This window comes from Fusarium tjaetaba (genome assembly GCF_013396195.1).
Source record: "Fusarium tjaetaba strain NRRL 66243 chromosome Unknown NRRL66243_c0000083, whole genome shotgun sequence".
NCBI lineage: Eukaryota > Fungi > Ascomycota > Sordariomycetes > Hypocreales > Nectriaceae > Fusarium > Fusarium tjaetaba.
The window spans coordinates 1-26,202 of NW_023501279.1; the positions used below are offsets into that span (position 1 = coordinate 1).

Below are 26,202 nucleotides of genomic sequence, written 5' to 3' on the forward strand. Positions count from 1 at the left end.
GTAGAAAACCCGACAAAGGCCGGACGGGCGGCCAGGTACGAAAAGACTAGGGTAGAAGCTGACACACGACGATCAAACTACTCTCTCTGTTAGGGATTGATGGAGACGGAGACGGAGACGTGGAGTAATAGTTCTTGTTGGTCGCAAGGTTGACAGGGTCATTTAACATCACTACCTATGTGACCGACCAACCAGCATCGGCAACTCTCTACTGCAACTATCCAGCCAGTTGATCATTGATGATGCATTCTCAGATCTCATCTGGAGGACGGGCCCCTGCATGAACGAGAGCGGCTACTGTATGTTTGCTTCACAAACAGGCCTCCACTGGTTTGTGCTTGTGTGACCCTAACGTCGTTCTGGAAGGCTTCTTTCGGCTCACATGCTAATAACACAAAGACGGTCCAGTACCGCTACATATGCATGAGTCCTTCGGTTATGAGTTGGGTTTGGATTCTGCAAACGCCGTTCATGTGCAGATAAGCGACGGAGATGCCCGCAGTCGGCAACTGGTGACCTGTCGTGTAAAGGGACATTGTGGCGTCCCTTATGACTTAATAATGAAGCAGCCAAACCGGGGCTAGTTTGGCCTGCCGCTTTCCGATGCACATAGACCGGCTTTGTTTGCCATGTTAGGACTGACGTATCTTTCACTTACTCACTGCTCATAGAGAGGCACTGATATAGGGGAGCTGAATACAGCTGCTTGGAGGCTTTTACAGGTCAGAGATAATGCGTTCTGCAGTATCGCAATATCATGGTGCGTAGGTGCAAATTGCACATATCTCACTTACACCGATCCCTTGCCAAGGTGCTGGATCGTATTGGACGGTGGACACAACGCAACGGGCTGCCAATTACACCAACCTAAGAAAAAAGCAAAGAAGCAGCTGTAGCACCAACAGGTAGTTGTTGTACCATTACCACCATCTCGGGTCCCTGCTCCAGCTTCCAACGGCGCCGCCTCTTTGATGCAGCAGGCCAGCCAACCAATTTCATTTTGGAGCAGCCGCATCAGCATTCAAAAGGTCCCCTGGGAGCTAGTTAACGGGCGGATAGGTGCTGAGGTGAGGTGCCGGGTGCACAGAGATGGGAGGTGCCTCAACCGTGTTTCAAATCCTGTAACCTCGGCGGTACTTGCAAAGTTAGGTATGGATGAATGCTATATATTGTATGTTCCAGCCTCTGAACGTCATCACAGGCACAAGGCTGCCGAAGACGTTCGTCTGCTGCCCCGGTCCCTGTCCCTGATACCGTTCCAGAAGCCGACATATGTTTGCTGATCCTCCTATTCTTTGACGCCGCAGCCGTGTTCAAAGTCTTTCGTGTTATTAGCTCGATGAAGTCTTTGTCATGATTGCATACTAGCATACCTACCTACGGAGTAGAGTAGGTATCAAGTCCAAACCTGGAGATGGAGTGATTTCAAATCCACTGCATGAACACGGAGGAAGCTGATACTCGCTTAGGGCGATAGACAACTCCTCCCTCCTATCAAACCTTCAGCAGGGTTGATCCCCGGGCATTTCTCCAAACGTCAACTCGAACTGTCTCCTTTTGACTTCTATTACAGTCAAACCCATCGCCTCAGCAAACGGACCTCGTTTGATAAACCACGTGTAGTACTGGCTTCTTTGCATCCTTAACTATGTAGTTGTTGCTTCTATGAAAACAAAATTCAATTGTTCTAGAACAAACGCTCCAAGACGTTAGTGGCTTGGAAAACGCCTCTCGGGCAATGCCGCGGCCGGCCAAGAAGCATTTTATATCGAATATTGGTATAGACAAAGAATCACTTCTCCGATATTATGCCTCTTTCTTCCGGCTGAATGGCATTTAGCAGGAGTCTACTCCTCCCATCGAGGTGCCATTTATCCTATTTGCCGGTGATCTAACAACTGAGGCGCAACGCCGCCTGCATAGGTCTGCATTTCTCACGACAATTTGAGTGTTTAGTTTGCCTAGTTTCATCCTTGCGTATCGGCGGTGCGGATATTTTTTGTCAAGATCATACGTTTGTGTTCTAGATTTGGAAGAACAAGGATTCAACTGAATCGCAATGGTCAGTTTAAATAGTTTGGTGCGCGTAATTGAGCAAGTTGCGCAAGCCTACGGAGTAGTTCTCGACGATATCTCGCAGTCTTTCTTCTTCTGTATGCCCCGATATGAATAGTCAATCTGCAGGTCGAAACTGTGAAACAATACGGGGAGATGCTTTTCTTCCTGGGTTATATTCGTATTATTGATCAGAAGACACGATCCTTCTGTCGACGAGGGTCAGATGGCGATCTCGTTTCAGTCGATAACTTTATTTCGTTGTTGTTTTCTGTGCAAGCGAAATTCGGCAAGTCAACTGACTTCTAATCCTTAGGTTATGGATCCTACCTTGACGGCAGTCATGATCGTTCAACTACCGATCAGATGGATTTTTTAGATGAAATAGTTTGCAGCAGACTCGATGTCAACCTCTAGCCTACCTACCCTCTGCTGTCTGAATAAATCATATCTCACCATGGACAAACCACCCTGGTTACCTGGAGCGAGTGCTCTAGCCCTGCCATAGTCATGATGAAGAATTCCCGACACCATTACTCCATCATTCTTTGACTCGTAATTATGTATCAATTTCAACCACGAGCATTGAAAACCCCCCATGTTCTTTCATTGCACGATGATCGCCTAGGCATGGTGTAGGTTAGTCAACCTAAGGTGAGTACAAATAAATCATGACGACTGAGATCGCTTAGAGTATGATGCTTGATGACGTAGTTGAAATAACATCACTCCAATTTGAGCTACATTGGAAGCCCAGAACTTGTCAAATTCATTTTTCAATTGCTTCAGAAGACTACGCAGATCACCTATAACATCGCTTTAAGCTCAATTTCTACCAGAAACCCATATCCATCGCCATGTCTCTCTTTCGCAATGTCCTCCGTACAACTGCAACCACTATCCGCCCTATTCACACAACAACGCGCCTGCAGATGCCGTATAAGCACGATCAGGACCGAGAATCTCTGCGCCCAGTTGTGAATGAGAACACAAAGTCAGGAACGGATGATCAAGTTGCCTCTGAGCACGCAGACATCGCCTTTGACCCTAACACGACACGGCCTGAGGAAGCTGCCGACAAGACCAGGAAAAGGACCAAATCCAAGGGTCGAGAGGGAGAAGACGCCCTGAACGCGAGTGGTGCGAACCAAGAGCTTAGCACACCCATGGGCGATGAGAAAACGATCAAGACCAAGGGTGCTGGAGAAGAGATCTCAAAGGGAGGATCCAGCGGAAGTGGAAGTGCGCCCAAGAAGGGAGATCTGCCCAAGGCCAAGTAAGAAGTGGGAAAACGAAGCGAGAATTCAACAGTGTCTACATGTACCTCGTGTACTCCTTACGATGGCAAATGTATTATCTACGGTATTCGTTCATCAGAAGAAGAGCTTGGAGGCTTAATTGCATATCTAGATAATGAAGAATGAAAATGCCCACGACACCAACCTCGGCCTCTGAAAAACGTGGATTTTTTATCTCAATAAGTAGGAGAATGAATCAATATACAGAACTCCCAGCTGTCTATAGCACGGACGGTCACGGCTACTGCTAACTTACCTAATTACCTTAGATACGCAAGTAAGGTAGGCAGGTAGGTACCTTAGGTAGGTGGTGAGCCAGCAACTGCACAAACGTCGAAGGAAGCTCCCAACTGATAGACCTCGCCTTGCTTTTTTCACCTGTCAAGCTCAAAATTACATCTGTTTTGGGCAATTCGCATTATTGTTCCGAATTTGATACCTAGCCATCCGATAACGCTGAGTCAAGTTCAGTATTCATCATCCCTGATAGAAATATCATTCAACAAGCAAACGAACATCATGGAAACCCTCGAAGCATCACAATACAGCATCGACCTAGAAGAACTGGTAGCCGACGACGAACGGGACGACTTACACTCCGACATAGTCGGTGAATTCAAACGAGTTCTGAATACTCGAGACCGCACCCTAGATCAAGCTGTTGATGAAGCTGAAGACCAAAAGGAACCAGAGTCTAGTAGAAGTCGGTCTGGAGCTGGATCAGACCAAACTCCGAAGGAGCAACAGCTTTACGACAAGGCGCAGGAGCTCGCTAATAAATTAGACGAGCTATGGTAGGAACATGCCCCTCGCAACCTCGACGGCACATCGTCTGGTTTTTATCCAAGGTTCCGGACTGCGGTCTGGAAAGTCTTCCGAGAAGCTCCTCGACGGATCCCAGTTGGGGATGAACGCATTGATCTTCTTGTATGCACGATAGATGCCCTCGGGGAAATGCACAAAATTCCAGAGGCTACTGAGGGAATATATGTCTGGTAAGGCTTACTGGAGCTGAAAGAGGCTTTTCAGGAAGTTTGCAATGGCAGGTTTTTGAGCTTGCTCTTCGTCTAAAACTCTTGAGCCACACTGACTGTTACCTAGTTTCCCCCAGCGACGCTCGCCTGCGTCGAACGCCTGATGGATGGGTGTCTTTTCAGTCTTTTTGTGCTCGTCTCGTTGCCAAAGGGATACTGCTAGATGACAGGCCTGCCCTCCTAGCCATGAAACAAGCGCTGGAAGATGTATTACCACCCGAGCCCCGGATGGCTGACGTCTACATCCGTGGGGCCTGTGAATGGATTATGCAAGCCGGCCGGCATCTATTTGTTCGGATTGGGTGTATCGAAATGTTACGGACACATGAACTAGGACATTGGTGGTTCCGGCAGGGCGTAGTCCCTAGAGACAAATGGGAATCCTGGAAAAGGCGTCTCAGAGTGCTGTGGGGGGGACTCGGGCCTGATCAGAAAAGCTTGCAGGACAGACTGTTCAAGGCAGGAAATCACATGAATTGGGTACAAGACCAATACATGTATGATGAGTTGGATCGAAAGGGTGAAGAGTATCAAAAGTTTGTAGCATCGATACGGGGACAACGAGAGGATGTAAATGTATGGTTGGGTGGTGTATAATTTGCCAAGATCCTGGGGAAGGACAGGATAGCATTAGCAAACTGTAATCACTATTACATTCATCATGCCATGAAAACATCAAGCCCATAGTGGCTGAAACTCCCGACGCCAGACTATGCATATCACTACTTACGCACCAATGCCTAGGCGTACATCATGTCGCCGTCCTCCTCCTCATCATCATCCTGCACTGCAGGGACCTCCTTCTTCTTCCCCAAGTCTTGACGGCACATGGGACATGTACCCTTGCTGCGCAACCAAGGTCCAACGCACTCAAGATCAAATCGATGGCCTCCTTTGCAGGGAAGCTCAACAACTAGGCAATACTCGTCTTCTAAATAGGGAACCTTGCAGATGGCGCAGTCGTCATCTTTCTTGAGGGTTTTGCGATTAACACGGTCGATTGAGTCAACGAACTCTTGCGACACGCCATGCAAGCGAGTGGGTGGGTCGTTGATATCATCTTCGAGATTCATTATCAGAGACTCTAGGAAATCTCGGTTATCGTCTGTAGGAGCAGTTGTGTGCAGCAGGTGTAGCTGTTCCTGGAGGAGGCGGAAGAGAGCAGCCGTATCTACGGGGGTGGGCGTGGCGTGTGGGTTGTGATGAGGAGTTTGGCTGCCTGAAGGTTCGGCGATCTGATCGAGGAGGGAGAAGAATGATGACATGTCTACGCGACGGCCTGAGCGGCGACCTTCGGCAAACTTGACATTGTGTTCGACTTTGTCATGGAGAGTTAGCTACCGATAAGATCGAATGGAGGGGTTGAGGAGGGGTTATTCCCATGTTACCTTCGTACTGAGTAGCCATTGTGAATCCTCGAAAACTGCGTTTGATTGTTCGTACGCTGCTGGTGTAGATATCGAGAAAGGATAGTAGGAATATTGTGCAGGGAGAAGAGAGGGCGCGCTGGCATCAAGACGTGGTTGTGTAACGGTCAGACCCAGGCAGAGACGATGTCGCAAGTCTCGAGCTCTCTCTTGGGTTGTGGGGTAAGAAATGAGTGGAGAACTGGACCCCAGCTTTGAACAGTGCAGGACGCCACAGTTGTGCAGTAAAGTTGAGATGCAGACAGGGCAGAGAAAGTCTGTTGGACGATTAGGTTCTCACAGCGTTACATAGAAGCTTGGCCCTTAGGTTAAGATCAGTTAACAATGTATATCCAACAACAGCCAGACCAAGTCGATTTGAAGAAGAATTGAAGCTTCTACAATAGAGCAATTGACTCGACTGAATACGATATTATCACATGTCGACTCAGTCTATCAGTGTAATGTGGCTGATCCCCTAGGTATCTCGCATGGACCATGTCGTCACATCATTCATTCAGCCCCAAGTATTCCATCCAACGGTTTAAATACTGTACATACTTGCTTGCGTCTGTCTTGACTGCCTATCAATTGATCAGCTTGTGTTTCAACTAATCAGTTATCTTCCGCTCCCCTCCCTACCTAGGTATCTGAGTATCTTGTCTACTATCGTTCTCATCTTGATACCCTCATCTCTTGTACAAACCCTTCACCTACCATAACCACTAAATAATTCACCCAATCGCCATGTCTTCACCCTCTGCTGCCATTATCGGCTCTACCGGCCTGGTCGGCTCCAACATCCTTTCGACGATGCTGGCCTCCGAAATCTACAACCCTGTACATACCATCACTCGACGCGCTCCCAAGGCGACATCACCTCACCTCAATGCCATAGTCGATGCCGATACTGCCAAATGGGCAGAGCTGCTCACAGGGCTCACACCCAAGCCATCTGTCGTTTACTCTGCACTGGGCACCACCCGCGCTCAGGCAGGCGGAATAGCCAATCAGTGGAAGATCGACCATGATCTCAATATCGAACTCGCCAAGGCATCCAAGGCTGCAGGTGTCTCAACCTTTGTCTTTATCTCCAGCGCTGGAACACGGTCTCTCCTCTCCTCATCTTCGCCGTACGCAAAAATGAAGAACGGAGTTGAAGATGCGATCAAGGAACTCGACTTTGAGCAAGCCGTGATTCTCAAGCCCGGTATGATCCTCGGCCACCGAGAGGCCAGCCGCACAGTGGAGGGTATTGCTCAAGGGGCAGTCAACGGTCTTGGCTATCTCAGCGCTGGTATCAGAGATACTCTTGGTCAGGATGCCGATGTCATTGCGAAGGCGGCCGTGAGGGCTGCGCAGTTGGCGAGTGAGGGAAAGGCGCCGAGTAAATACTGGATTCTTAGTGGAAGCGACATTATCAAGTTGGGAAGGACTGAGTAGCTGGGTAGTCAGAATCCTACAAGACGAAGACCGAGGATGCTGCGTAGGACCTTTGCGAGAGTAGGTAACTTGACATGATATTGTGGTACAGTCACGACTGTCTCTACCTTTGTACAACCCTTTTGCAGACTGTCAGAATCAATTGGTCATTTAATGATGTCCTTTATCAAATAGTTATTAATATAAGGATGAAACCAACTGCGCGATTTCTAATTCATAATGCAATTTCTCCTCCCTCTGTAACTCAACGGCTCTTGCGAGAGAATCGCGCAAGGTGAGTTAGTCTTGAAGCTATCAAAACTTCAGCTAAAGGTGTTTCACTGAGGAACCCATAAATGAGACATAAATTCACCTTTGAGAGTAAATGGTATTCTCAGTCCTTTATCTGACTTGTACCTTATAGATTTGATATCATTGGTTACGATCAATTGCTCAGTTCCCATCTCACTAAGGTGGTTCTTGGCATCAGAGCACAACCCTGTCTATGATTCTGTACACCTTGTGTTGCGTTCCACGAAGCCATGAAATGCAGTAATTCCCCCCTGCATGAATGAGTGTTCACGTTGAAGCTGGTATATAATTATCAAAGGCCTTCTACTAGGCAGTAAGCAGGTCTTGATCTTTCATCCGACCCATCGCACTTCGGCATTGCTTCTCCCCGCCCCCGCCATTCGTCGGATCTCATCATCAACTCCACTCCTCGACTCTGATAACCACCACCAGCTTCTATCGACTTCTCACTCACTCACTCACTGAGCTTCATCTTTTACTACCACAACTGAACGTGGGTTTACTCAAGTAAGTTCTCACCTGGGAGCATACCCTATTGACACACTGTACTCATAATTTATAGCCCAGTGACACATACCCGCTATCGAGCACATCATCGTTTGTGATTACATATCATGTCTTCCCGTCCTTCAGTCGTCGGCCCAGACTCGGGCCCTGAGGCCCCTTACCCGCTTCACATGGAAGGCAAAGTGATTTCTGGTTTCGGCCGCGGTTCCAAAGAGGTATGTCTTCTTCCATGCATCACTTATTTTACTCACACCTCTTAGCTCGGTATCCCAACTGCCAACCTCCCTGTGGACGAGGCTCTCACACCATGGATCGCCAACATCTCCTCTGGAGTCTACTTCGGTTATGCCTCTCTCGCTCTGCCCACGACACACCCGGACATCCCATCGGCTTCATCCAAAAAACCTCCCAAGGCTGACACAGAGGATGCTCTCCTCGCTGCCGGAGCCCCTGCTAATCCTCCTTTCCACATTTTCCCAATGGTTATGTCCATCGGATACAACCCCTTCTACAAGAACACAGTTCGCAGCGCAGAGGTTCATGTGCTGCACAAGTTCACCGCAGACTTTTATGACGTGCCCATGCGTCTCCTAATCCTCGGCTTCATCCGTGAGGAGAAGGACTACAAGAGTCTGGAGGCTCTGATTGAAGATATCAACTTTGATTGTGAGGTTGCAAAGAACAGTCTTGCCCGAGAGGCCTGGGCTCCCGCAAAGGGACGTGTTATTGGCGGTAAAGACCTTGAGGGCAAATTAGATGTCCAGTGGTTACTTCGAGATGCCTAAGATAGATCCAAGAGAAATAGAACATGGTAAAAAGTGGACGGGAGTTATGGATAGATAGCAACATAGAAGAGCTGGAATCTTTTTAGAAAGTCATGGTTGTTTCATTTCACATCTGCTTAACTACCTGGGTATCATGCGAAACCCCCATCTGCCTGACTTAGAGCATTACCGATAGACTATGCAGCATCAAAGCTAATCTTCTATGCAAAAGCGTGTACTCCGGATCTTTCCCTTCTCTTGCAAGGTAGCCCTCCCTTAAAGGCCTGGCTAGTATCTCATTTCAAAGAAAATAACCTCCAACAAAAAGGGAGAATGAACGTATTTCAGTTTTGCCCACAGTCATAACTAGCTAAACTGCCAGTTGCTGGGGTCCTTGGTCTGGTAAATATCTCGGTAAGAACTGAGCTGAGTTAGCAAGGAGAAAGTCTTGAGGGACAGCATGCTAGAACTCACATTCATTATAATCATCATGGGAATGTCAAAGACGTCTCGCTTGATCGTCCAACAGTAAGTGCACCCAACCTTGCCATCCCTCTCAATCCTCGATATACCGTGCTCGCTGTCAATCCGCGTGACTCGGCTACTGAGGATGCTCGGCTGTACGTCCTTCTGAGGAGTATGGTCGGGTTTGATGTCCATGCTCTGAGAGGATCGATACTTGTTGAGTCGGCAACTTCTCTGTACCTTGCCGCGACTGTCCTCAAAAGCCAATTCCGCAAAATCTTGGTAAAACTCAACCACACTGTCATCATCCAGCAGTTCACCCAGGAAAACAGGCTGAGGCCGCCCGCCGCTCATGTCAAGGGTGGCTCTTTGAGGCCGGGGCGTTGGCATGTCTCCCTGAGCATTGTTGTCTGGTGTGTTCGACCCATTGGTTGAACGCCCACTGTAAATATTGATATTGAGGTTTGGCTCCTTTCCGAGCAGTACCTCTTTTGTCCATCCTGTCAACGCGATAAACTCTTTGTTGACAGCAGCGACCTCGCCCGATCTTCGACAGACAATGGTCGGAGCGCAGCAATGCTGTAAAAACTCATCATATTCTACCAACGTTCTTTGAAAGCACTTCTCCATGAAAATGAGATCCTGACGGGTCAGATCTTTGGTACACGATATAAAAGACGGTCGGATCTCCCCGAGGGCTTTAGCGATTCGTAGTAGCTTATTACCGGGCAGCCGGTTTCGTAGGACAGCCACCATGTTGTGGAACCCGGTTGTGTAAGGATACGGCTCTTTTACACTTTCGTAGATAGCGGCAGAGTCCCTTTGTCGCTTGCCGAGATACGACTTGGGATTCGGCTTAGTACTCTTCGGTCTGTGTCGTTGTGCGCCAGGAACTGTAGGAATTCCAGCAAAATTATGGCCTGGTGAGCCCTCCATGCCCGCAACAGAATGGGGGCTGGCTGTCGCATCTGTGCTTGGGCTGGCAAGACTTGTAGGCCCGGCTGCAATAGCATAAGCATGGGGTAGTCCGTGCTGGAGGTTTCCCTGGGCATATAGAGATTGGTTATTTTGGTCCATACCCGAAAAGTCGGCCCCCAACATGGGATGATCAAAGCCGTTTCCGTTGCCATTTGCATTTCCGAAGAGAGCTGCATAAGTGGCCTCGGTGGTTGGAGTTTGTGACAGGGAGTTCTCTCGTGGAGGTGTCTCGGCTCCAAGGGCCATTTTGTTAAGGATGCCAAACTCCCAGCCGGCGTATTGACTCCCGAAATTCAGACCTTCGAGGTCAAAATTGTACAGAGCAGGGTTGCTGGGATCGAATAAGGCGTTGAAGTCCATGTTACCGGTAGGTATAATATTGTTGATTGGAGCGTGCGCATTGCTGATCGGAGCCTGGAAGGATGTCGGAGATGTTTGTGGGTTGAAAGGTAGACTATCAATGCCTACGGGAGTCTGCGCCCCCGTCGAAAAGACCGGCAGTGTCGTAGTGCTAGCCTGAGAAAAGAAGTTGCTGCCAGTTGCAGACATACTATCTGACTGACTAGCATTCGAATTCTGGCGCTGAGCATTGGGCCTTGAGGGAGTAGGATTGGGACTGGGGTTATAATTTGGGCCAAGGACAGGCCGCAGGGCTTCTGGAGGAGCATCATGAAGGTATTTGGCCTTCTTGCGCACACCATCTTGGCATGCATCAGCAAGGCCACGCTTAATACACCTTTGGCATGGTCTCTCATCTCCTGGAAAGATGTCAGTTAAAAACCTCTTCTTGGCTGTAAAGCACGACGATCTCAACTATGACTCGTTTCCCACTGAAATGGGCAAAGGAAACGCCGAAAGCCCCGACAACTGATGGATTAAAGAGCCAAGCTTCACATGGAGAAGACGAATTCATGTCATGATGGTTGGGCAAATTGCCAGCACTCGGTCGTTGCAAGAACACTTACCACAAGTCAGATGAGCTCTTTGGCATGCAAAGCAGGCCCTTCGCGCCTTTTTCCTCCTTGGGCGCATAGGGTCTTTGGGGTCATACTTCTTCTTGACCTCCGTGGTGCCCTCGGTAGTGCTCTGGTCGGTCATCTTCTCGTCTTCTTCTTTAAGAAAAGTTTCCGTCTCGTCTTCGTTCTCGGACATAACATCTGAGACCTCAGTGCTATTCTCCTCCATTTCGTGCGGCATGGTGTCTTAGGTTTTATATACAAGGTCTGGAGACCAGTACAAGGTCTTGCGACAACTGGAATATCCACCTCTCAGCTTATACAGCCCGAGACTTTGTTTGGGTTACTGCACACAAGGCGGCTCGGATATGCAGGCTCCGATCCCAGAAACCTTTTTTGTTTCTCTCTTTCACCTTTTCCTCCTTTTAGACAGCTTTGCGAAACCACACTTATCCAAGCCGTGGTGGTACAGCCAAGCAGGGACAAGTACGCCGTCGAATTGCAGTCACAATCAATGCTGTTTAGAGTGACAACAACCCCCACGGTGGCGTGGCGATGCGCAGATAATCTTTCCCCTGATCTCCCTCGCTGATCGCCAACGCGTGCTGCGTAGGAGATGTATGTAAGATTAGGAACAATCTGAACTGCAATGCCCAGATGCGGTAGGACTATGGCGTTGGGCGCAAACGAGGCCAGAAGGCTGTATGCAGCCGTGTATATGATGATCACGTCTCTTGGCTAATTGGGGGACCGAAACCGCTCGGTCAAGCTCGTATCGTGGAAGGGGCGTTCTCAATGAAAGCCAATAAGTGTATAGGTATGATACACAGAGAGGCGTCTTGGTGGAACGTATATTGAGTCAATAGTAGGTCGCAGGGGCCGTGAGGCTGTGACTGTTGTCACCGAAGAAGACGGAGGAGGTGGAGGAGGTAGAATTCCGATTCGATGAGCTTGGGTGATCGATGATCGCTAGATGCAGGAGAATCGTTCAGTCAGCGGTAGAGGCGGAGCTGTCTAAGGCGACACGGAGGAAGAGCAACGGCGGCACGGGAGGTGAGAGATTTGGCGACGTGAGTGAGGATGCGAATGACGACGAGGAAAGAATACGATGCAGCTACCCGCGGGCCATGAGGAGTGGCTGCACCCAGAACCAGCACCAAAGCCAACCAATTTAAGCAGAAATTGGCCACTACAGAAACAGTAGAAGCTCACACGGCGTCGGCGACCGTAGAAGCAGGCTGTGGTGACAGCGTATATGTAGCGTTGTGCAGAGATGAGGCATGCGAACCAGGCGCGGCGCGGGGGACAAAGTTGAGGGCAGATTGTGCGGAGGAGCCGGATCGCGATACAGATTGGGTTGAAAAGGGGGTATAAGAAAGAATACAGAATCGATGGTGACAGTAGAAGTCGAACGAGGCAATTCGCAGAATAAGTTGTAAGCAATGACTGGTCCAATTCAAGGTCAGTTAGAAAGAGCCCAGTCAGGTCAGGCGACAGGGTGTTGTAGTGGTGGTAGTAGCAGGTAGCATTGTGGGTTTTGGTGGTTGGTAGATTTAGGTAGCAGACGCCACAGGCAGGGCAGTACCTAGTAGGCAATTGGAGGATTGCAGACGCAGACGCAGGTGTTCCTGTGCTGATTTTGCTTGCTCCCAGTTAGGAGGTAGGTAGGTACCTGACCTTGAGCTAAAATGTTGCCTACCTTACCTTTCTGCTGTGAGAATCGAGTGTGAACGCGTGCAACCTTAGTACTATAAAGGTAGCAGAAGTACCAAGTTTGCTGTGCCAAGTAACTGATGTAGGTACAGTACAACAAGGTGGGTTCACGACAAGTTCTCAGTTAGAGAAAGTGGATTATATTTAAGGGGAATAGAGTGACGACGAATCTTGATTTTACATCACAAGGTATAAAGACAGCCAAGGCTCGTTCGTTGTGCATCCATGGCATGTGCAAATGTAGAAACCCGAGGTGATGATGCTACAAGCAATCCAATCTCGTGAACAGCTACTGTACAGTACAAACAGGACATTGATTGACGGGCGGATGATCGAATAACCATACAGGTATTAGCTGTAAACCCACACAGGGTGGTACTTGTAGGGTGGGTAACTCTTCATCCTTTCAGTCAATTCCCCTGTCACTCTACGTAGCAATGAAACGTCAAACCCTTCAAACCAGCCTTGACATGGGCGGGTATCGTACATATCTGATAGTCAATTGATTCAACATCGTCACCAACAACACAATCAACACGCTGATCATCATGAAAGATTCTACCTCGAACAGTCCCAGGTGGAGTTGATAGACTAATAGTATGGCTGATATTCTTACTCAGTTGTTTATGCCTCAGCAAACCGAAGTTTCAAGCCTCTCATTTTCACCAGCCGCTAGCAGAAACCAATTCGAGCCCAATCAAAGTCAAACTTTTGACTGCGGGGTTTACTAGGTAACCCGCTCTGGGGAAACTGGGCGCTGGCTATTGGTCTGACGATGCTTCTATTTGTAACTGACGAAGCCTTGTATCCAAGATCAGATTTTTTTTAAGGTATTGGACCCATTGGAACAGTTGATGACTTGACTCAATTCACTTCTAGCGGTCAAGAAAGGTCATGGAAGGAGAATTTCACCTCCTGCGCCTCAAGCAATAGTCTCGATCGAGAAGATGAAGCTAAAGAGGTCCCGCTGAGCCGCCAAAAACTGCTCCATTGATCCATCCATTCGAATTTGTATTCCCAATCACCAGCCACCCAACTACCTCAACCCCCTAGACCTGGCTTAGGCCGATGCATTGTGAATCGCAAGAGTCTGGGGCCCTGGTTGGATGATTCTCTGCGCGTATGTACACGTCGACATATCAAACTCTCTTCTGCGTTGGTAATAGCAGAGTCAGCCAGAGTGTGATTCGTACCTCGCCTATGACAGGGGTCTGAAGAGTGTCGTGCGACTGCAGCACCGTTGCGACGAGGTGCAGCGTCGGGCTGATGTTGGATAACTCTAGTGATATGTACTTGGTGCAGAATGCCAATTGCCATCTTGCTGATAGTCTGTCGTATCCGTACCTACACAGGCCAACATGCATGTACATGTATATGTTTCAAGCCATCTCTTGAGCAACTAACACGCAATTCTAGCCCTGTCATTAGTCTTTACCAAAACCCAGAAGCAAAAAGAAAATAAAAGAGGACCTTAGTGCTACTGACGTTAGCAGTCAAAGAAATCTACTCGCCGGCGCAGTCACTAACTGGCCCGGTGTGGAACAACCGGTAAGCGGCGTATAAGTAAGGTACCCGAAATGAACATATAGAGCACGGAGAAGAGTACCTATGTAACATAGAATATCTACAGAGCTAAACTTGCCACATACGGTAATTACTACTCTCCTTAACAGACAGAAGCTTCATGAAGCGAGACTCAATACATTCATCAGTGTCTACCTCTAAAATTGTGAGAAGCCGGCCAGCCAGAACGCGGGGCTTGATGCCGAGCCGGATGCCGGAGGTGAGGGGCGGAAGCGGAAGCCCAACGCCGCCGAGGGTAGCCAACGCTCAGCTGTTTGCGGTGAAGAATAGAACGATCCAGGTTTGATAGTCAGGGTCCTTTATTGGATATCCAATACCCGCGGTTTCGCTAACCGACCGCAACCCGTCGGCGACCGAGGCTTTGAGGCTGTTGTCTAGGACTCAAGTCTTGAATCATGCCAAGATACAAGGTAACGATCCTCATCAAGTTTGCGCAAATAGTAAGTATGCGCGGGAGCCTGATCTTCAGCATAGCTAGGTCATAGAGACTTGTCTGTCGATGTTAGCGTGAAAGTTTGCGTTACAATTACCTAAAGTCAGGTAGAAAGGTCCTGTCTCAGGTGTAACTATTTGTGACTACGTATCAATGAGACTCATATCCTGTGAGCATCTTTCAGCTTTTGTTTGCTTTTTCCTTTGTTTCTCCATTGCGGCTGCGCTCTGCATTGCATGACAGCCGCTCCAAGGCAAGGATTCCCAAAGTAATCAACACATCCGGCTGAGCCTCTCTTGTGGGCAATATACCCCCACTCCTTGTTGCTTGCTTTTTATAAATATTCATAGCGGGTAGAGGCATGTGTGCGTCAATGCGGTTGGAGGATACGACCCATGCTGCTGGCCGAGAGCCTGGAGCCGAGTCGAGGCTGCGATAGCCGATGGCCTGCAGGTTGTAATGTAGGTTAATTTGATGTAGGGACTAAGAGGACTGAGACACCCTTGTCGATGTTGAAGCTGTTCTTCACACCAAAGTTGTGGTTGGCCTATTAGCCTATCTAGCTATCTTATGCCGATGTTTGGTGTTCTAGCTCAAGGGTACGATGTGATATTGATTTTTGGCAGACATGACCAGCTGACTGGGGTCAAATTTCCCAAGTATGATAATTAACCAGCTATCTGAATTGGATGTACCTATTGCATCTCCTGTGAAAAAGACCTAATCTGGATCACGGTCGTTGAAGCCCGCAGCAGCTGAGCACTTGTATCAAGCCACCATTTATACTCGCCTATTATTGATCATCATCTGCCTGTCCCGTCATCCAGATCCCCGCATTCGCCTAGCGGCCCGGGACGATCTTTCTTCAAGATAAACTTAGTTGGCTGCATTAATTCTGGGGGAATCCTGAAATGCCCTTCAGCCGAGGGGATCCTAACAAGCATTCACAATCAGATCATGCATACTCATCGAAATTCTTGGTATACCCTCGTTTCACGCAAAGAGTCGACCTTTGACAGGATTTTACGTATCTTCGAATACAAATTACAGAAGCGCCAATATTCCAAGCCCTGTGTTTAGAACCTAGACCGGCCTTTTTGTACAACCAGCGATCAATCCACTCGCCTTCCGCAAAAGCCACCCTTGACCTGGTAAGACTCTCGGTGTATTAGTGTGAGATGTTCATCTAATAGCTGGAGTGCAGGGGCTTTGGTACCTGGTTTGGTGGCGCGGGTACACGGATGAAGTCAGGACTTGGAGCCCTGATCACATACTCTTCTCATATACCCAACTTTAATCTCGATGAACCTTCTTCAAGAAGTAGCAAATCGACTGTTGGCTCTGATTCTCTTTCCATACCTGAAGAACAGGTAAGGAAAGGGCATCATGGCAACGGTCAGAAAAGCTAGCAAAGACGAAGCCCAGTGGTTGTTGAGCTTAGTGTACATCTGGTTACCAAACAGGGGAAATGCAGCTGCAGGACTCGAGTTAGCCATAATTCATGCAGCTGAATCTCAACAACTCTCCGGGCTGACGCCTCATGCTCCCCAGAATAGGCTATGTCAGGGGAAGTTGGTAGCCAGCCGGCGGTGAAGAATCAGGCAGATCCATGGGAGTAGATACTCTTACGACTTACCAGCAAAGACACAACGCACGAATGCATTTGCAGCAAGGGCACTTGCGGCATATTGTGGATACGCATCCACCTATTTCCATCAAAGTCAGCACAGTCTCTTCCCTGGCACGAGCACACTCCTGTCACAATGGCTAGCAGAGAGCTGTGTAACGTGCGGTGAGCCTGTCACAAACTTGTGATACAGGCACAAAGCTGGACTTACTAGAAAGGTGAAGACTCCACTGAACACAAGTAGGATTCTATATCAGAGTCGAGCGGTTAGCTGCAGTTCGTCAAGCAGAGGTTCAGGGGATACGAGATCAAGAGGAATGACCAAGCGGTGACTAAGACATGTTTTGCCCTCCTTGTGCGAATGCGATTCCGCGCGTCCGGTTCTTGTCTCAGTCCCGTGTAAAGTTGGACTTGGGTATCACGGTGCTCCCATTGATGACGCTACCTTGAGGCCTGCGAACGGTTTGGGCTGATATGGGATGGATCGTGATGACTTACCCAGCTCCAAAGATTGCTGATCCAATTATGGGCACAATCCAGTGAACCCAGGGATAACACGCCCAAGCAAACATGAATATACCAACTGGGACAAGGATACCTCCCAAAATGGCTGGAGGTAGCCTAAACTCAGGCTGGCTGTTTCCTTCAATGCCCGTCTCCTCGTTCAACTTGCGGATGAGTTTGCTCCGAATATTGTGCCACAAGGGATCAAGGCCAGCGGCGAGCAGCATTCCCACGAGGATCCCGAGAAAAGAGCAGCCATTCTGCCAAAGGTTGAAACCGTAGATATCGCTGAACACAAGGTGAAAGGCTCCAAAGAAGAGATACAGAATGCCGAGGATGATGGCTGTAAAGATACATAGGTTCAGGCACATAGGCTCGAAAATCAATAGCTGAAATGGTCGTAGAAGCGATCGACCTATCGCGCTGGCGGCTGATTTCTGAACCTTCTCTGTAGGGGCTTTCCATCTTCCATCTCCAGTCTCCTTTCGCATTTGTTTTGCTTTGTTCTTCAGCAGGATCGGATCTTGGTGGAGGTTAGTTGGGACATTTTGGCCCTGAATGCTAATTTGAACTCACGATATGTCTCAGGGACAAGAAACACAATGCCCAATAGTAGAACGAATGCCCAGATCAGAAGAGCCCAATGAGTCCACCTCCAGTCAGTGTTATAATTGATGAACCCCCCAATCAAAGGTCCAATTGACGGACCAACAAAGGGTGCAAGTGAAAACATCAACATAGGCGCTTGCAACTCGTCTGCTGTGAAGAGATCTCCAACAGTACCCCCTGACACAGCCAGAAATGCGCTACCGGCGAATCCATCGAGGAATCGACTCACAATCACGGTCTCGATATTCTGAGCCACGGCTTGAGGAATGATGAAGATGACATAAAGAGTCCACGATACAATATAGATGAGTCGTCGACCATAAAACTCACTCAAGGGACCGAGGAACATGGGACCTAGTCCGATACCTAGAACAAAGAATGAAAGACCAAGGATGGAGACTTCTCGTGAGTTGCCAAATTCATCTTCCATCTGTTCATATGTAGATGTATAGATGGAACTAGCAGCAGTTCTGTGTTCACATAAGTATCCATCTCGGTTGATGATGCTGAAGAAATACTTACACGCAGAAACTGCCAGACGATACAATGATAATAATGAGCCACTTCTTCATCTTGTGGAAGCTCCGGGGGCATAAACTGTCATTGTCACCCCCGTCCCAGCCGACTTCGAAAGGATCCTTCTCGACTTCATCATCCGAAGGCTCGCTGTGGGGGTTACAGCTGTAACCATTCTGGGACTGACAACGGGATATCCTAGCAGATGCTCGCGAGCGAGTTCTGATTGCTTGTGGTGGTTGAATGGGCGCAAAAGTCGTGTCGTTTCTTTCAGGGCCGAGTGTCCCTGAATTCGTTGACGTCTTTTCAATGTCGCGATCCATTTTACTCATGGTTCTGACTGTTAACAACAGTGTTCAGGTAGTTATTCTGAGCTCTAGTAAAGAGAATCAACTTCTCGTAGTAAAGATACTATAACTTGGTATTCAAAACTATGCCAAGACTCCGGTCCTTCTAGTCTTTATATACACTCTAAACACCTTGCTCTCCAGCAAAACTCTGCCATTTCTCACCACCACAAACTTAGAATCTTGACTATCTCGTACTGTGGAAATCACCTCTTGTTGTCATTGCTGACCAAAAACATGACTTGGCACCCTGTAAATATGCGAAATGTTTATTAATACCCAATCAAAGCTGACATGCTAGGGTCTCGAGAGGAGCGATCGGCCGCCGTGGCTTGCTTATTGAACAGCTTGACTCTAGGAGAAGCAGGGCGCGTATCGCGTATTCCGTAATTGCGAAGTCAGTCATTTCTGGTGAAATAAGATTCATGATATTCCCATGAAAATCACTTCTTGAGAAGGACAAGTTGACTACGAGATGCTGTTGCGCTGAGACGGGCTATTATTCCCCCTCTCCGTGTTGATCTCGGCGATGGAGCGTTAATAATGCATTGCGTATTAAGCCCGAAGAGCTCTTGTTTCGGCTTTCGGAGTTTAAGCTCTTTAAAACTTGTCTTTATTGAATTCTTTCGGCTCTTGAACATGGCAAATACATATTCATCACTTCTTCTCTCTTTGAGTTTCCCGGGGCAAGGGAGAACAAGAGCTCAACAATAATCTCATGATTTTAAATTGATATTTCCCCGCATATCGAGACTTATGAGGCTCCCTTTTAAAGAGTTATTAGTACAAAAATAAAGAGTAATGCCTGGTCTCGTGTTTGGGTACCTTGAACTTGATCGAACATCAGTAGCTCCGTATCACGCTAACAATGGCCATCTTCAGGTGGTCGAATAAGAGAGCCTCATGCTCAAGCAATACGACCCTGCAAGAGTTCAAAACCCGGTTATGCTTCACATGCTGATGGAGATATTGTCCGACTCCGTCAATAAGAGCCCCTTAGCTATTTCGAGTTGACGAACCAGGGCTCGAATCACTTGCATATCGCAGACACGGCTCAACATGGACCAAACGGGACCAATTATCAAATATCTTGGCACCTCTCACGATGTCTGATAGGATGCCTAAGATAACATGCGTACATGTCGTCATCCAGTTTCACTCGTATGTATGTACCACTGCGGGCGCTGGTAGGGTTGTAATGCGGGACATCAGTCAAGGCTCGGTCAGCAGAATGGAACGCCAGGAAAATGCGTGTGACTTAGAGACATCGTGTGTTGTAGGGTAAGCAGGTCCCTTGATGCACACCAGTCGTAGTTAACGAACAGATGCAATTAAAGAGTCATGAGGAGAGGTAGCAGTAAAGAGGTAAGGTATGCCACATCTATGCCTTCAAATAGTCAATGGTTGTCGAGACAGTTATCAGCGCTCGAGAGACATGACAATCGCACCAATCCCGCTTCAACCATGAGCTTGTATTGCAACTCAGAGATGCACTTCCAAGGCACACTGCAGCTGCACTGCCCAGTCTGGCAGAAGCGAACGAGGCAAAAGTGCTGCAACTATGCATGTAATTCTCGCAATAGGGCTCACTCATGATGCGCCCGCGACCGGCTGAACTCTTTTCTTTCCAACCATGACCTTGTCCCATTGGATTCTCCAGGGAACAGTGTTTCTTTCCTTGTGATTATTGACGTATCTTTGGTTACACCTAGTTGTTGCGATCGGGCCAAAGTTTGGTCTCTGGTGGTGTAGCCAAAGACTGTCATAATTCACAAACAGACTGATCGCAAACACACAGAAAAAGCCCCCAAAGGAAATAGAAACTTGAGTGGAAAAGAGGACACATAGCTCTACTCGGCTCAACAGAAATACAATCAATTGGCCCGGTTGGCCAAGAGTCCTCGGCTGATCATAACCGCCAACGTTGCGTTGCGTTGCCTTTGGATCCCCTCCAACAACTCGCACCATGAACATAAACATGGCGGTTTCTTTTTGACAACCCCCATTTCTCTGACGAAAACCTATTATTACAACTATCAAAATGTACAGATTTCTTTCCATCTTTTAGGCGCTTACCTCGGATCGCTTCTTTGGGCCACGCCGAGTCGCAATCATAATCCTCTCCACCAATGGATTCGCATTCAGCAGCACGCTCAAACGTCATTTCGGAACCTCTACGACGCGGGGAGACGAGGGGAAACAAGACGAGACGCGGGGTTTTATTTGTTTGATCTGGTTATAAAAGGTCGCGGTTTTCTCCTCCAAGTTGCTGAGATTCTAAACCATCAACCAAGCTCTCTCTTCGTCTTCAACACGGACAAGCACTTCATAAACACTCAACTTGAATACCCTGCAATCTTACCCCTACTCATTGAACCCTCTACATAACTCAATCAAACACACTTCACATCTACCCCTATCATAAATACCCCCCCAATTGACTCAAAATCATGTCTTCTCAAACCACTGCCCAATACTTCCCCAAGATCTACTCCCTCACCTCGGCTGATCATGCTCGCTCTGTCTATGATGAGTGGGCAAAGACCTACAATGAGGAGATCACTGGCAAAGGCCAAGACTATGTCGGCCCAGCCATTGCCGCTGCCTATGTCCCTCAAGTCCTAGGCTCTCCTACCATCAACCAAGACGTCGAGATTCTTGACGCTGGTTGCGGCACCGGCCTCGTCGGTGTCTTCCTCGCTCGCCTGGGCGCAAAGAAAATCGACGGTGTCGACATCAGCCCAGGCATGCTCGAAGAGGCTCGCGCTACAGACGCATATCGCAACCTGGACGTATGTGACCTGTCGCGACCGCTGTCCGCAAAGAATGACTCTTATGATGTCGTAACCTGTGTGGGAACCCTGACTCAGTCTCACGTTGGTCCCGAGGCTATCAGTGAATTTGTGCGTGTCGTGAAGCCAGGAGGCTACATCGTGGCTACCGTCATCCGTGAGATCTGGCAGACTGGTGGCTATGAGGCACACGTGAAGAGCCTCACCGAGCAGAACAAGATCAAGGTCCTGTCTGCTGAGTTGCAGGACTACCGAAGGGGTGCTGGAGCCAAAGCCTACTACCTCGTCTTGCAAGTGTCTGCATGAAGTGATTCATTGATGGTAACTTAGGTGATGATGATGACGATGATGCTATTCATGGCCGGATTCCCTTTCCTTTCCCTCTCAACAAAGAAACAAGCAAACAAACACAGCACAGGAAACCCTCCCCTGCCCCAGGAAAGCTATTGAAGTGGAACATACACATCGACACTTGATATGGTACAGTTGCCACCGCCTCTGGCCCGTATCCACCAAGGTATTCGCTTTGGCAAGTTGATGATGACGATAATGATGGTGATGATATGAGAGACAACAAAGAATGTTCGTGATTGGATTTCGTTTTGACATAAGTGACTCGCCAGTGAGCAACGCGATCGGAATCTCTTACACATTCCTTCAGAGACACATGCAGCAAAAATATACAAAAGGCGTGCGTGCCCAAATCATGTTTGTGATTCTGATTATGAATGTGACATGTCTATCGTTTTGTTTTTACCTAGGTTACATATTGAATAGTAGTGTCGTTGATTCCCGGCCTGTCACAAAGTAAGTTTGTTCTTCCGTAGGAATTCAGCTTCATCGTATGAAACGCTATATAAACTGGTATCTAAGTGTTGCTATGGCATGCTTCTAGTCTTATAATTCAAGCATGAACAACTACCTAACTACTGGATCATTTTCGCAGTACATAAATTTCTCAAAATGCATATCCTGTTGTGGAATGGGCTGGCTAATGCTGAAATCCCGCCCTATATATATGTCGCTACCAAAAAATCAACGATAGTAAACAACCTCCGAAGCTCATATCTTATCTACAATGGAGTTGGTTTCATGGTAGCTAGGGTTCACTACACATTCAAAGGCACCATATTCCACTGCTATTAGCCATTTAAATCTGTCAGTTGACTTAAAGTTCCGAGGCTCGTTCTTGTCTATGAGTGGCCTAAATCTCAAGGGAGTCTTTGCCTCATCAGGATGTATAAATTTGCTAGGTATCTCGACTATTCACCGAATCATAAAACAGATGACACCAGATCCGTGTCATGGATCAGCGGCAATCATAACGCCCAATCGGCGGGTCTCGGGCGGCTCATGAAACTAGCTAGCCATGATGATGTCTATCCTCTCGGGGAGTTTTCTGTCCTGTCGGATACTCTGAGGCCTTCCACCGTCCGGGTTGGGGCTTGGGGGCTTGTCCTTGCTCACCGACTCTCGGATACCACTTCCGATCACGGGACAAGACCCTCTAGTAGGTCATCATGATCATCATGACATGTCTCTGAACTGTCTCACATATTCTGAGGCATGATACACCTAGGACTGAGTCATGATACTGACGATCTGAAGCCAGAGAACCAACAGCATAGTAGCAACTCATTTTCCTTATATTGTCATTATACATCTATCTACCTTGGGACACTGAGTTCCCCCATCATAAATACTTCTCATCAGTCCTCATAGAACAACATATACCAACCATGCATGCATATTCTATCTCAATTCCAAGCAAGCCAAACCCAAACGCCGAAATGCGCCAACATGTACTGCCCAACTGATACGGTATATCCACCAACACAAAACACATCTCTAAAGATACTCCGGCAAACCACTCTTGGCAAAGTCAGGGACGTCCTTGTCGCAGTTGAAGTCGCGATTCCAAGGCTTCTCGGGCAAAACACCCGCCTTGAGGCCAGACTCATAACTCCACTGGTAGTTATTCTCCGTCTTCCATGTCCAGTACCACCATCCCCAGCCCTTCTCGAAACTGTGCATCTGTGCTTCGGCGAACATCCTGAGGAACTTCTTATACTCGTCGCTCCAGTCGCTAGGGTCGGCGTTGGCGCCACGACATGAACACTTATCGTCCTTGGTAGGGCAACGAGGCTCCAAGATGGAAGTGTCCTTGTTTCCGGTATCGTACGTGCCCTCCCAGCGAGTGCCCCAGCCTACGCCAGTGAGATACTTTGCGCAGTCTGTATCGGCTTGAGACCACTCGGCAAAGATGGTTGGTCCATAGCCTGTCGAAGGATTCATACTGATCTCAGCCTGCTCAGTCCAGCCGTCGCAAGCATACTCAACCTTTTCCTTGTGGGTAAAGTCGATCTGGTTCTCGTTGAAAATGACATACTGGTGGACATCGAGGACCATATCATCGTAGCCCGTCATCAAGCCCTGCCAGTTCTCAAGTCCCATAAATCCATCCCCAAACACCACGAGGGCCTTGATGCCGTTCTTGCGGACGAGCTTGTATGCACTTTCGGTCCACTGGATAACATCGCTTGTTTTAAGGCTGGTCATTCGAGGTTCGTTGGCGAGACCATAGTGGGTGATGATGTTCTTGTAGCGAGGCTGAGCGAAGAACTTGGACAAACGGTTGTGAATATCAAGTGCCCGCTCTGCGTTTTTGCTACCGTCTTTTCCATTGAGCCAGCCAATGGAACCCCATCGACCACTATGGTTCCATCCGTTTTGACTCCCCGGGATACCGTGCAAGTCCAGGTTGACTCGCAAGCCGTACTTACGGCACCACTCGATCGCACGGAGAAGATATCTCCAAGATGTTCGGTACACATAAGGATCACCATCGTAGACCTCGACAGCCCAGTAGTTGAAACCAATTCGGACGTGATCGAGACCAGCTGCTTGTATATCCTTAAAGGTTTGTTCTGTAATGAACGAGGCATAATGTTTTTCGAGAGTTTTCGCAGCCTCGGAACCCAGCTTCTCGGACAGAGTCCATTCATCAATGATGCCCTCCTTGGTATCATAATTGAAAAGAGATGGGCTAATGAAGGGCTCCAGATAGAGCCATCCTCCAATACAGACCCCGCGAGCAGGTTTCTTCGCGTAAGATCCCCAGGGTTTGTTGAGAGGTGGGACATTGTCGTTGGCTCGGGCAGAGTCGTCCCAGTCGTCGTAGAGACCCATGACGGGCAAGTCTCCAACCATTTGGTCAGTGAAAGTGAGGTTGAAATCGGTGGTTGACTTCCATGTCCAAGGATCGAGATACGTGTTCTGCCACTTCTCGGGTATTTCTGAGTGGTCCATCCCGTCCAGATCAGAAGTATCCTCAGTTGAATCGTCTGAACTATCGCTGCTGCTGCCACCACCTCCTCCACCGCCTTTGTTCTTTTTACTGACGACTACTGCCACGATAATAATGATGATGAGGACAACAGCACTCACACCGAGTGCAATCCCTAAGTCCAGTCAGCTTCTCAACTGCCAATTTCACCACATCAAAACTTACAGAGTTTCTTCTTGCTCTTCTTTGGCGGTTTTGATAGATAAAAGTCCTTCTCTTGTTCCACACTGTCCACACTCCCCCAGCCACCTCGAAGATGAGTCTTGGATCGTCCCTCTTCCATGATAGCACCGCTCACAACCCTTTTCTTTTTGTGTTTGCCATGAGTTCGTGGCCTATCGGGATCTCGGTCCCGATCTCTTTTCTTGTGTTCATCTCGTCGTTCTCGTCTTCGTGATTCATCTCTGTAGTCTCGACTCGCCCTTTCGCTCCGTTTCTTCTGTCGCGCATTCTCCCTTTCTAGATCCGCCAAGGCATTCGCTGATAATGTTCTTGAACTTCTGTCCCGGGTGTCTTCAGATCCAGAGACTGGTCGCCGGGAGCTTTGCGATTTCCTCTTCCGCTGACCGTTCTTTCGTCGATCCCTTTCTCTGTCCCTATCGCGATCTCGAGGTCGGTGTGAGTGAGAGCGCCGCGATGACTCCGGTGCTGGCATCGTGAGACATGTAGCGACGGCGTAATTGGAATGCAATCTCTACAAAAATGGACTTGAGCGAGTGTCAATGGTTTTACGACCAATTACGACGTCAGTCTTGGCCGATCGTGGTTGTCGGGGCAACCAGATATATCCTTGGAATTATCCCAGGCCCAGGCTCAGGCTCAGACCTCGTCGAAACGATAACCCAGGACTGATTCGACACGTTTCGTCATGTTTTCTTTTTATTGCTCCAGTCATTAGGGAGTCGGCCCTATCGTAAGAAGCCGGACTTCCTTTTTCTTCAAATGCAACACTATGTCGATGGTCAAAGCGAATGAAGCATACGTACGCAACGGCAACTCATTGCCGTTCAGTAAGTACAGATATGGACACCCAAAAATAGATGCAATGTCTCCTGGAGTCCGCGTATACATCCAAGATTTGCCCAGATATTGGCAACATCACGATCCTTATTACATTGGCTTATTAGTGCGAAGGCTGGTTGACTGGACACTCTGGCCGGCCAAGCACTTGGATTTGACTGAACGGCTGGACGGCTCATGATGGTTTGCGAGACACCAAGTGAACCATTTTTTCTTAAAGTAGAATATAAGTGATGAAGCACTTTTTTGTTCTCTCGAATAATTCTGTCAAAGACTTATCGCTTGCAGTATTTGGGAAGATAAGATCTCAGTACTTGTACTATCTCGATGATGATCCTTGTATGACTTATCCTTATCAGTGCTATTAGCAGACTATCTTCAGCTCGGCTCATCAAGCTTGCTGCGCATAGTGAAATAGTCCTTTGATCAAATGATTTATACTCTACCGTGTAGTTCTGTTTAGTGTTTCCTGTGTAATGACCCGTGTTATTAGGAGCTGATTGGGTAACTCTCC

General features: G+C 48.3%; 9 protein-coding genes across 9 annotated transcripts; 5 read left to right on the top strand and 4 right to left on the bottom strand.

The window, feature by feature from the left end:
* Nucleotides 1–2,912: 2,912 nt before the first annotated feature.
* On the top strand, nt 2,913–3,335 carry FTJAE_4255 (uncharacterized protein; the record flags this gene model as incomplete). Its single annotated transcript, XM_037350640.1, has 1 exon — nt 2,913–3,335. One exon carries the CDS (start codon nt 2,913–2,915, stop codon nt 3,333–3,335), a length of 423 nt encoding a protein of 140 aa, XP_037208614.1.
* A 537-nt stretch (nt 3,336–3,872) lies between these two features.
* FTJAE_4256 (uncharacterized protein) lies at nt 3,873–4,491 on the top strand (the record flags this gene model as incomplete). Its single annotated transcript, XM_037350641.1, has 3 exons — nt 3,873–4,147; nt 4,202–4,348; nt 4,455–4,491. 3 exons carry the CDS (start codon nt 3,873–3,875, stop codon nt 4,489–4,491), a joined length of 459 nt encoding a protein of 152 aa, XP_037208615.1.
* A 636-nt stretch (nt 4,492–5,127) lies between these two features.
* Nucleotides 5,128–5,794, bottom strand: FTJAE_4257 (uncharacterized protein; the record flags this gene model as incomplete). Its single annotated transcript, XM_037350642.1, has 2 exons — nt 5,128–5,705; nt 5,776–5,794. The coding sequence occupies 2 exons, from the start codon at nt 5,792–5,794 to the stop codon at nt 5,128–5,130; spliced, it is 597 nt and encodes a 198-aa protein (XP_037208616.1).
* A 746-nt stretch (nt 5,795–6,540) lies between these two features.
* Nucleotides 6,541–7,236, top strand: FTJAE_4258 (FMP52 mitochondrial; the record flags this gene model as incomplete). Its single annotated transcript, XM_037350643.1, has 1 exon — nt 6,541–7,236. The coding sequence occupies one exon, from the start codon at nt 6,541–6,543 to the stop codon at nt 7,234–7,236; it is 696 nt and encodes a 231-aa protein (XP_037208617.1).
* Nucleotides 7,237–8,141: 905 nt separating this feature from the next.
* On the top strand, nt 8,142–8,819 carry FTJAE_4259 (riboflavin kinase; the record flags this gene model as incomplete). The annotated part of the gene is made up of 2 exons (XM_037350644.1): nt 8,142–8,249; nt 8,295–8,819. The coding sequence occupies 2 exons, from the start codon at nt 8,142–8,144 to the stop codon at nt 8,817–8,819; spliced, it is 633 nt and encodes a 210-aa protein (XP_037208618.1).
* Nucleotides 8,820–9,164: 345 nt separating this feature from the next.
* On the bottom strand, nt 9,165–11,438 carry FTJAE_4260 (transcriptional regulator RDS2; the record flags this gene model as incomplete). Its single annotated transcript, XM_037350646.1, has 2 exons — nt 9,165–10,999; nt 11,207–11,438. The coding sequence occupies 2 exons, from the start codon at nt 11,436–11,438 to the stop codon at nt 9,165–9,167; spliced, it is 2,067 nt and encodes a 688-aa protein (XP_037208619.1).
* Nucleotides 11,439–16,943: 5,505 nt separating this feature from the next.
* Nucleotides 16,944–18,506, bottom strand: FTJAE_4261 (multidrug resistance; the record flags this gene model as incomplete). The annotated part of the gene is made up of 4 exons (XM_037350647.1): nt 16,944–17,007; nt 17,053–17,581; nt 17,635–18,137; nt 18,190–18,506. The coding sequence occupies 4 exons, from the start codon at nt 18,504–18,506 to the stop codon at nt 16,944–16,946; spliced, it is 1,413 nt and encodes a 470-aa protein (XP_037208620.1).
* Nucleotides 18,507–20,980: 2,474 nt separating this feature from the next.
* Nucleotides 20,981–21,628, top strand: FTJAE_4262 (uncharacterized protein; the record flags this gene model as incomplete). Its single annotated transcript, XM_037350648.1, has 1 exon — nt 20,981–21,628. The coding sequence occupies one exon, from the start codon at nt 20,981–20,983 to the stop codon at nt 21,626–21,628; it is 648 nt and encodes a 215-aa protein (XP_037208621.1).
* A 1,542-nt stretch (nt 21,629–23,170) lies between these two features.
* Nucleotides 23,171–25,323, bottom strand: FTJAE_4263 (glucan 1 3-beta-glucosidase; the record flags this gene model as incomplete). Its single annotated transcript, XM_037350649.1, has 2 exons — nt 23,171–24,783; nt 24,834–25,323. 2 exons carry the CDS (start codon nt 25,321–25,323, stop codon nt 23,171–23,173), a joined length of 2,103 nt encoding a protein of 700 aa, XP_037208622.1.
* Between the last annotated feature and the right edge of the window lie 879 nt (nt 25,324–26,202).